General features: G+C 39.1%; 1 protein-coding gene across 1 annotated transcript; it reads left to right on the top strand.

Annotated features, from left to right (window-relative positions):
• The first annotated feature begins 567 nt into the window (after positions 1–567).
• Positions 568–5,636, top strand: LOC110044119 (uncharacterized). The gene is made up of 5 exons (XM_020749638.2): positions 568–732; positions 2,134–2,175; positions 2,275–2,325; positions 2,409–2,469; positions 4,171–5,636. Exons 2-5 carry the CDS (start codon positions 2,135–2,137, stop codon positions 4,375–4,377), a joined length of 360 nt encoding a protein of 119 aa, XP_020605297.2. The 5' UTR covers positions 568–732; position 2,134; the 3' UTR covers positions 4,378–5,636.
• The last annotated feature ends 5,775 nt before the right edge of the window (positions 5,637–11,411 follow it).

Below are 11,411 nucleotides of genomic sequence, written 5' to 3'. Positions count from 1 at the left end.
TAGCAAGTTGATCGTATAAGCATATTTATATCAAAATTTGCTAACCGGACTGAACATGCAACTGCTCACAATCCGCGGAAAATTTGACAAACTTTAATCAGTATCGAAAAAGAGCCAAAAGATAGAGCCTCCGGGGTAACGATAACAAAATTTACTGAGTTCATAACGTATTGAGCTTAGTAGTTTAACATATCAATGGTTGTTTTTTGTTTTTCTTTGTTTTAGTTCATGTTACTTAATACGAGACCAAGGAAATAACGAAATGTAAACGTCCCTGAAAGTGTAAAAAAAAACCAAACTAATTTAATTACTACAACATCAACATTGAATTTTGCAAGCACTGTCAAATGTATATGCTAATAATGGAACGTACTCAGTAACCTTGATCATCAACTGGGCCAACTTGTCAACAAGTCCCACTAACTCTTTAAGGTTCTTTTTATCTCATAAAGAGTTTTTGCATTTCAATTTGTTATTTACCGTATCTATTTTAGATATGCTTGAGAAAATAAATTCCCATCTATATAACAAAAGAGACATTTAAATGTGGAAAACAAGCGAAACAGAAACTTCTGACACGAAATAGAAACTTCCGTCACGGTACAAAACGGGGCGCAGAACTTTAAAGTTTTCATTTATTATAAAACGATAAGTATCATTTCGCCGCATTGTCGCCGAACAGTGAACTAATAACAGAAGAAATTGCTGGAGATTGCTGTAAGTTTTCTGAAGGTAACGAAATGGTTCTTTTGTTCTTGCACTTTTGTTTGTCGTTTGATTAATTCGCCAGACTTGACTTACTTGTTTACTGGCTCGCTCGCTTGCTTCCTTTCCAGCCATTATATTTACCTTTTAGTCATAGTAAAATAATTAATTTGCATGCAAGCGTACAGATGTAGTTTATTGAACAACGCTTCATTCGTTATATTCACAAGTCACATGTTTCTTGCCATAACACGCTAAAATGAAATTAAATCAACTCCAGCGTTCGGAGTATCTCAAGAGCTAACTAAACCCTATACATATAAAACCTATACATGTATATAAAGCTGACTAACACCTATATGTAGACCGGCCACCGGCCACGTTGTTCACTTCTTTTGCTTGTTTGAACTACACAAACACTCGTATTTGTCCTGTTATATCCTGTGCTGTGATGTTTCGACGCAGAGCCGCAAGGCGCAGAGGAATCGTGAATCATGCAAGCGTACAGATGTAGTTTATTGAACAACGCTTCTTTCGCTATGTTCACAAGTCACATGTTCCTTGCCATAAAACGCTAAAATAAAATTAAATCAACTCTAGCGTTCGGAGCACCTAAGGAGCTAACTAGACCCTATACGTGTAAAATGTACATAAAGCTAAGTAACACCTATATATAGACCGACTTTTAAAATAATTATATTAAAGAACATGAGGAGCTCTGGCCCTGACCAAACATAATATATAGGTAATGAAGCTCTATAGCGTGACAGATTATTAACCAATATATACAACGTAGTCTGTTTTCCATTCGATGTTTTTCAGTTTCGAATCTTATGTCTCTATAAAATGAGTTCTTTTGAGACAACTTAAAAGCTCATCACGTTGTCCACTCCTTTGACTTGTTTGAGCTACACAAACACTCGTATTTGTCCTGTTATATCCAGCTGTGCTGTGATGTTTTGATGTAGAGCCACAAGGCGCAGAGGAATCATATTTGACTCTCGGTGCACGTCTAATGGCCAATTCCCTCTATGAAGTGTACCGCAAGGAATCATGGTAGTTGTATCCATCATCTTGAACTGAATATTTGTTTGATGAATATAACTACCATGATTCCCTGCAGGCACGTCTCGTAGAGTATATTGGGCATTCAGATCACACGACTAGGAATAAAATATATAAATATGAAAGCAGTGCCTTCGATTGAACTTGCCCGTGACCTTCCTTGGTTCGTTTATTTGTTCCTTTGTTCGTTGGCTCATTTTTATTAAGATTTTAATTTAGTGTCTTTGGACAACGGTCTGCCTACCGGCTGTAAAGGCTATGGGAAGGAGTTTCAATTAATAATTCCATGCATTAACATCTTTAGCAATTTGAAAAAATGAATACTGCTTTGTAAATGAAACTTTTTTTCTTTCTTTTTCTTAGAATGGGGTCTTTTACAAGCCGTGATGTTCCGACAGACAATCAGTAAGAAATTATTAGTCACTTTTAAAATTGTCACACGCCCTGTTCTGAATACATGAAAGACGATTATTAACAATGATTTCTGTTCAAATGTTGAATTAGAGACTCTACGAGTGATGGCTACGAAGATGAAGATCCTCCGACAGACGAAGAGTAAGAAATTCTTTAGAAAGTAAATAAATAAAATTAAAAAAATGAATTAAGTATAACTATAAAATAAATTTATTTCTGTTTAGAACGGCTAAGTCTGACAGGCACGATGACTATGAAGAGCGTGTTTCTCCGACCTACAATGAGGTAAATCTAATAACATTTTAATATTAGTTCAGAATCTCCATCTTTTGTTCTTTTAGGTAAAGAGAACAAGTAAAGCCTTTTAAGCCCACGTGCTTCATAGGTCTTGGTTCTTAACAGCAAATTCTTTAACATGACGTTTGTAGGAGTTTTGCTGCTTCCTATAGTCCTCGCAGGTCCCCTGCCCACTCCCCTCAGCATTATATCAGGCTCTTTCTCTTCTTAACCTACTCTCGGAATATCATTTTCTGGTTGCATGGCTAAGCTAGAGCACGATTTGGTATACTATTACGTGTTTGATATCAGTATCGATAAAAAAAATATGAAATACATGTGGAAAGGGACGGAAACAACAGATGGTATAGCACAGAATTGAAAACACGTCCATTGCTTTGTGTGTGGAAGAAACACGCCTAACTATAATATAGGGATAACAATAAAAACATTCGCTGGCTAAAAATTTTTCAAAAAGAACATGAGCTTTCGGCTGTCGATCTACAGCCTTCGACGGATAAAAAATGGAATGCAAAATGATAAAATATATGCAAGAAAAGGCGAGATAAAAATAATAAGAAGAAAAAAGCAAAGTAAAAATGTGCAAATTAGGTGACTATTGTTTAAAAAGCATACTATACTGGTTGGGTATCGGCTTAGAATTTTGTCAGCAGGCTTGGTCGCAGAGGTGTGCCAAGCCTCCAAAGTTTTTCTAATGCGAAAAGAGCCTTTGTCGATGACGCTAGAATTGTCAAAATCTATGTGATGGTCGAATGACCATGCATGCTTCGCAATGTTTGATCCATTAGCACATGTTTTGACATTCCTGATATGTTCTTTCTAACGAGTTTCAAAACACCGGCCGGTTTCGCCTACATAACACCAATCACAATCGGCACAGGGTATTTTATAAATCACGTTCGGTTGATGTTCAATAGATGGTCTGAATTTGGGAAAAGGAAATTCTTGTTGCAAAGTCTTGAAGGGCTTATTTACAACTTGAATGTCGTGCCTTCGAAGAATTCTTGTTAGTGGTTGCATGACACCATTGATGAAGGGGAGGACAGCAAAACTGTTAGGATTCTCTTGTGGCGCAGCCCATTTAAAAAACATGCAAACCAATTCGATTCTTCAGGTGTGGGGATGGCGTGTGCATGTGTAGGCGGTTTAGAAAATTTCCGCTTTAAGATGTTGGAAATAACGTAGGAGGGATAGTTGTTGGCTCGTAGAGCATCAGTGATTTGATTTCGGTATTTCGGTATTCGGTATCAGTGGTTGATTTCGGTATTTTTCCTTTGCATTGCACTATGGAGTTTAATTGCGCGGTGTAAGAGGGTCTCAGCTGTGCTAATCTTGTGGCGTTTGTCATGGTGAGAAGAAAAGTCTAAATATCTGTCCGTGTGGGTTAATTTGCGATATACACCGATAGTGATCGTGTTATCCCTGCGCCTGCGGGAAACCAAAGTATCTAAGAAAGCGATCTGTTGGTCAGATTCCTCCTCAATAGTAATATGTGTGGATCGACAGCCGAAAGCTCGTGTTCTTTTTGAAAAATTTTTAGCCACGAACGTTTTTATTGTAATTTTTATTATGTCTCATCCTAGCTGCGCTTCAATCTTCAATTATAATATAGGGAGGGGATCGGAAAATAATGATACGGCACATGCTCTGGTTGTGTTTGCTAATTTGAGTTTTTTTCCTTTTACAAAGGTTGTCGGCAATTTCCCTGAGACTGCAGACCTGTTACTGCCAAGGCATAACCCATTGGAGCATAAGAACTGGGAAAATCTTCGCAGGGAGGATGAGAAGAATTGGAAAAGAACGCGACCGAAAGGAGAAAATGAGAACGAAAGAGAGAATTCACAAAGTACCAATGTCAAAGTTCAAGCTCCAAGCTCGGCCATGTCGCGATCGTAATCAGCTAACCGCTTTGATTCGCATGCAGTAATATTAATAAAAGGATGTTTTTCTTTGGATAGGTATACGAGAGGAAAACGATCGTGGAGTTTTTAGGAACTCTTCCGCATATTATTTATGTCGTTATGGAGGACATGAAGTTGTAGTCACAGACTGCGTGATGTATTTTCTACATAGCCTGCGTATATTAGTTGGCGGGATTTCGCGGGCGAGTGCTTTTGTATAGGCGGCGAAGCCGCAAGGGTATTTAGTGAGGTGTCGAGTTGAATTCCCGCCTGCCCTAATTCGTGGGGGTTTTTGAATTATGCGTTCGCCAGTGCAAGCAAATTTCGGATTGGCAGAGAGTAGTGAAACGTCAATCAAATGTTAATCGCTCTCATCTATTCCACGGGAAAACGTTTCTGTTTATGTAGCAATGAAGTAAGGTTGATTACTACGTAGAAAGCTTAACGGGACAACGACATGACAGACTTCAAACTGAAAGCCAAGAATTGCAACTGCAAAATGTAGAATGCGGAGTGAAGCATAAAGAAAGCTTTGGATTAACTTAACATCAGAGGATGATCTTGGCACTGAAGAAAATCTTGGCACCAGGCCATATATTTAAGCTAAAACGGAAAACTTTATTTCAGACAACGAAACGCTATTGCCACTAAGAACACGAGAGGGTCGTCCTCCGGAAGACGACCTCACAATGTTCAACATAGAACCGCACCTAGATTCATATATAAGGCAAAGGCGAATGTAACCCCAGACGAAACTTCCGAAAGGAGAAATTAACGCTATGAAACGTAACGCGGAAAAACAATTTATTGGTGCCCTTGTGCGCGTTCAAAAATGTTGCAAAAAAGGAATCTCATCAAAACTTAGCCACTGCTGAAAGCTATTTGTAAAATATCTCCTATTATATCATACAAGAGTGGTAAGTAGAGAAGTCTATGTGGACCTGTCAAGTTTCGTATTAAAGCTTACTCTTTGATTGGCTAAGTTAATTGACGTAAACAACGGTGATAAAAGTGGGAGGCAAGCGAAAACTATAAGAAATGAGGCAGGTGGGAATTTCACTCGCGGCTTCGCCGCTTGCGAATTTCCTCGCGGGTCGCGAGGAAAAAAAAATGGCGGCTCCGCCGCCAAATATCGCACTTTCGCGAATTCCACCAGCTACGCAGGGTACTTTCTACATTTAACAGATTTCAATATAATGGTCAATACATTTTCTGTGTTTTATTCTGTAGAACATTAAATGATGTTTACAGCAATTTCAATGACGCAAGCTCCAGGGATATTCTCCCCTCATGAAACTCGTTGCCCACAAACGAGGCCATTTGCTTTCGGTGATCGTTATGCACTAGTCAGTTGTTAATGCGATACGACATAGGGCAAGGTCGCAATGAGTTAATATGTACTACGTGATGCTGAAACTTTCACTGAGGAGAAGGATAATTAATTTTTATCAATTTATGTTATTTTCTGGCTTCCTGAGGAAACCTTGAAATCCAAGATGACAGATCCAATATGGTAACGTAACGACGTGGTGGGATGTCATGTGACACCAATTATGTTGTAGAACAATTTGAGGGCTATCTATTAAGCCCCCCAAAATTTATATATCTTGTCACAACGAAAGCGGAAGGGGGTTACATTCAACCCACCCTACCCCTCAGAGCGGAAAAACGTAATAAGCATGCGCGAGTTTTTGCCTCGTACAAGGGTGCAAGTTTGGAAAACTGGCGGGAATTTCGTCGATCGTATAAACAAAAAAAAAATTGCGAACTTTATGTGCTTTCCCATTTATTCCTGGTAAGCAGCAACATTTTCACGTCATTAATGGAAAGGTGGTGTATTGTTTTCGTGGGGAATTAATTATTTTCGGACAAAATTGACCTAAAGAAGGTTTTCGAACCTTTTAAATTTATTTCCCCGTGGTATACAAGAAATTTCCGTGAGTAGGCACATTTTATTTCCACAAACCTTCTTTAAATATTGCATCCATACAAGCACATCACTGAATATATAAGCAAGAGCGCCTCTCAGTAGGCAGGGGGGGCCTTGTTTTCTTAATAGTGAAATGTCGGAAAAAAATTCATGCTTGCCTTAGCATAAATGAATCAACCGAGCGACATCCTCGAGTAGTTATTACAGCCCGCCGTTTTTTCACCGTTGTAGCGACCATTGCAACCCGCATAATTACCTGAGCCCGCAAGCAGGGCTAGGGATGGAGAACATATAGTTGTAGTCACTTTACACTTGGTATACTCTATTATAATCCGTCAAATATTTTCGCTCGCTCGTAATTGGTCTAAACATGTCACGTGACTGAATATCTCCCAGCTAAATCTGAGGAATGTCTGGGTGATATTCCCTTATTTTCAAAACTGCACATGTTGCGAAAAATGTTTGGAGGATCATAAACACGATAGCCTCCATTTGGCGCGAAAATATGCTCGAAATTTTGCCCTTGGACATTATCTATTCCTCAAAGCTCACAATTTTCGTCGAGCTACGCTCTCTGAAAACTGTTCGCTTCTCCGAACAGATAATGTCCGCGGACAAATATCCGAGCATATTTTCGCGCCAAATTAAGGCTATAGTTTATATAATGTTTCAGCTGTATATATAGAACATAAAAGTTTGAAAGGGTATGTTTTGTTTTCTATTTTTGTCTTGAGTTCGCAAGCAAAATGTTAACCGTGGGGGATATATGAACGAGCCGTGAAAAACAACTCGCAGGAAAAAAAAAAAAACTCTGTGAACACGCTCTGTTTTGAGGAGAATGGGTCCAGCAGCTACCGTGACACTTTTTTGGGAAGGTAGGACGTTTCGCATCCACTCATCCCTCATGGTAGTGCAATACACGTTCGCAAAGTGTGTAGAAACGCCAGACAGGTTATCGGTTGCTCCAGCAACATTTAGATTCCGTGACTGAGAAAAGTATACTGCATGTATACAATTTAGTGGCGAGGATCGATCGATGGTAAATTAAAAAAATACATTCCGACGAACTCAAACAGGCGGAGTCTGTGAGAACCCATAGAGAACGGTGTGGATCATTATGATTTCATTGGCGGTACACGAGATTATATTGATGACTAATCAATCACTAATCAATGATAAATCGATACAATCAATAACAAACGGATGACAAAAAAAAATTTTGTCCTATCAATTATTTATCGATTGATCAACTGATTACCCATCGTCATCCACTGATTACTCATTGGTTGCATTGATGTCATCGATTAGTGACGTCTGGCTTCAGAAAAGATCGACGCGACTCTGCTTGCAGGATAGTCCTTTAATACTGATTGTCAATCATTTGAGTCATTTACATTGTAAGTATCGCAACAGAAAAGATCTCTTCCGTATGGAAACACCCCCAGCTTGGTTTGTCCCCTACCTAGCCAGCGAACAGCTCCAGCTAAAAGAGTCTGACCGCGGCTGTAAGGGCCAAGTAGGAACTGGCTGAGAGTCTTTCTTCCCGCTTTCTATCAGCTCGATCCTCGATTAGAGAGTCTGTTCACAGGCTATTCCCTGCTAGATCGGACAACCAAAACCAGAGGCGTACCGACAAATTGCTTGCATGTACATCCACCTCCGCTGTTCTTGGAACTCAAATACCTGGCGATGGGACTCCCAAATGGAAGGGGTAGCGATGCTCTTCCTCTCTTTTAGAATGACAGTAGGTGAAAATCGCGGACTTTGGTTTTAGTTAAGGTATTCAGGACATTATGTTAACGTGTTTACCCGTCAATGTTTCACATGGGGTTGCTTCCCTGTTTGTCTGATCCATAGCTCATATAACTCAGAACTTGCGAACACTTGTAGGCACGCAAACAAATTCTCACTGAAAAACACCTCGCACGTGTGACTTCAAGGGAACTCTATATAAACAAACTAATTAAAGTTGTCATCTAGATCCTGACGAGTCGGAAACATTCCCACGAAACAGTTCTGTCGATCGAATGAAATGAACGAGAACTAGTCCAGTCCACTTTCTTTCGACACGTATATTTAACAATTATTCACCGAAGTGGAGGTAAAGGTTGATACTGCTTAAACTGATTCAACGTATACGTACCATAGCCTGACTTAAATCAGATTGGAAGCTGTGATCACTGAACAGCAGTGGTGTTGACTGTCGGTCTCCATGCAGGTAGGTGCTGCTCAGGATTGGGACGGGCGGCTCCTCGACGTCTTCGCACGAATAACAGCGCCAATTTATCGATTGATCCAGCCGGACTGCCTCACGGTAGTCATCTTGACCAATACCAGTGTTGCACGTGCGATGTTGCCATCTTTGACAGCCATCGCAAAGCAACGCTTGTTGGCGAGGGCGAACGGTAAGTTCACATACAATGCAAGGATTCGTGATGTAGTTTTAAAAAAAAACTGTTTGGAACGATGAAGCAATAGCAAAATAGACTGAAGTTGTTCTGTGAGCTGTAATAGCTGATATGAGCGATTAGTGGATTTGGTAAACCTTTTATAGATGGCCCAGGATCCAAATTGTAAGCTTTGGTTAATCGCACGTTTTTATTGCCTGCATTATAGAAAAAAAGTGTGAGTGGATTTATAATAGATCCGCGCTATTAACAGCAAACTTAACAATACAAAACTTAATTAGGACAAGTTTCCTATTGTTTACATCGACACACATTTTTCACACGATCTGTTGCAATTAGCGCTGGGCGGAGTCTTATGTTAAAAGTGAAAGTTTACAAGTTCGCAAGTATAAACAAAGAGTTTTTAGATAAAAAACTTTTTAGTTTATTTATGTGGATGATTACACACGCATAACGTTTACATTTTTAAGAATGAACTTCGTTTAAATTTGTTGCATAGCAACAAAGTCAAACAAAGCCCATTGATTGATCGGTTGACCATGAAAGACAAACGACGCTTAAAAGTATGAACTTCGTTTAAAACATTTTTTATTAAAGGCTTATGTAGATAGGGAGTTATTAAATGTTTTCCATGAACCATTTCAGTCTATGTGTGGTTGATAAGCTTACTTGATGATTGTTCGCTTGTTGCAGCCAGCGCATAGCAACTAAGTCAAACAAAGCCCATTGATCGATCGGTTGAACTTGAAAGATAAACGACGCTTCAAAGTATGAACTTCGTTTAAAACATTTTTTATTAAAGGCTTATGTAGTTGATAGCGAGTTATTAAATGTTTTCCATGAACCATTTCAGTTTATGTGTGGTTGATAAGCCTAGTTGATGATTGTTCGCTTGTTGCAGCCAGCGTATAGCAACTAAGTCAAACAAAGCCCATTGATCGATCGGTTGAACTTGAAAGATAAACGACGCTTCAAAGTATGAACTTCGTTTAAAACATTTTTTATTAAAGGCTTATGTAGTTGATAGCGAGTTATTAAATGTTTTCCAAGAACCATTTCAGTCTATGTGTGGTTGATAAGCTTACTTGATGATTGTTCGCTTGTTGCAGCCAGCGCATAGCAACAAAGTCAAACAAAGCCCATTGATCGATCGGTTGAACTTGAAAGATAAACGACGCTTAAAAGTATGAACTTCGTTTAAAACATTTTTTTACTAAAGGCTCATGTAGTTGATAGCGAGTTATTAAGAGTCCCTGTCCATAAATATGGAAAATAACTCGGCAAGAGTCGAAAATTCGATTTCCCTCATATTTTTACGGTAGATTGGCTAGGGCATGACAAAAACTACTGGATAGTTTTTTTGGCAAAATATCCTTTTATTTCAAAGAAATATGCAAATTACCAAATTCCGTTAAAATCGTCATTTGACGCACCATTTTATTAAACAAGTTTGAGAGCCTCGCATGCAAAACCACATCATTCTTCCGTCTTTAAAACACTCAAATATTTTGTTGTGTACTGGGTTGATTTTAGGGAATGTTGCGGTTTTTGTTGGGTGCAAAATAATTAAATTTCGAAGAAATGTATTTCATTCACTTAAAAGTACTTTGCAAAAATAATTGATTTTCACCATGTGCGAAACCTTCAAATGGATTAAGCTTCTGGTGGTTGAATCGCAGAAGGATGGTCTACAGATTCCTGTAAAAATTTCTTTGGGCAAATCATTGTGAGCGACGCGAGAGCTTTTCAAAGTACGTTAAAAATGCAGATATTTGACCGTCCGTCGTCAAATTTCAATTTACGGGTTAGACATATATTTTAGCACGCGCCACATGTCTTGAGCTATATTAAGTTGAAATAGACACAGAGCTGATAATTTCGAAATGTTCTAACCTTGTTTGCTGTAAAAATCAGGTCCAAAAACCGATTTGACGTGTTTCTGTCACCATTCGTCGCACATAAAGCAGAAGTTTGCTTTTGTTTACACAACGTCCGATGTACATCGCCAACTGTCAACGTATTTAATGGTCGAATACCATGAATCTATGACCCTCTTTCGACACATATGATCACCACTGCATCTAAGTCAAAAACGGCTAAGTGATTTGTAGATAGTTGCTTGCTTTGTACTACACCAAAATATTACGTTTGATCATCGTTTGATCTATTGCTGCTTGAATCCTTGCTTGCAGCGGTTCGTTGTTTGTTCGTCACGCAATGCTGTCATCCCATTTTAGGAGGGTAGGGGTAGGACAATTTTTTATCCTAATACGTAAGGGTCCGTAAGGCTTGGAACCACAGGGAGCACACAATCTTGTTGAGTAGGAAGAGATTAAATTAAGCAATGAAAAAAATGAATAGTTAGCCATTGGCCGTGTCGTCATCTTTTACTGGACAACCGCTACCTACACGCCGAGCGTAAATACTGTAACGCTAAACTCGTACCTAGGTCTTTTCGCGCTGTGCAATCATTTTTGGTTTACATATAATACAGTGGGCTACCCTCGGGGAAATGGGAGGTTGCCGCTTAATAGGGGTTGGCCGCTTAATAGAGTTTGGTGTACCTTGAATACTTTTTCACTATCGGGTTATAAATTTAGCTAAATTTATTAGAAAACATGGAGTCAATTCAAGACAATCATGATAGACGTCATTCTCGGAGACTCTGGGGCAGTTAGTGGGGGCGGGGAA

The sequence above is a fragment of the Orbicella faveolata genome, unplaced genomic scaffold, assembly GCF_042242905.1.
Source record: "Orbicella faveolata isolate gen_17 unplaced genomic scaffold, um_ofav_v1 contig_26, whole genome shotgun sequence".
In the NCBI taxonomy this organism is placed as follows: Eukaryota; Metazoa; Cnidaria; class Anthozoa; order Scleractinia; family Merulinidae; genus Orbicella; species Orbicella faveolata.
This window is presented reverse-complemented; position numbering and strand designations above follow the sequence as displayed.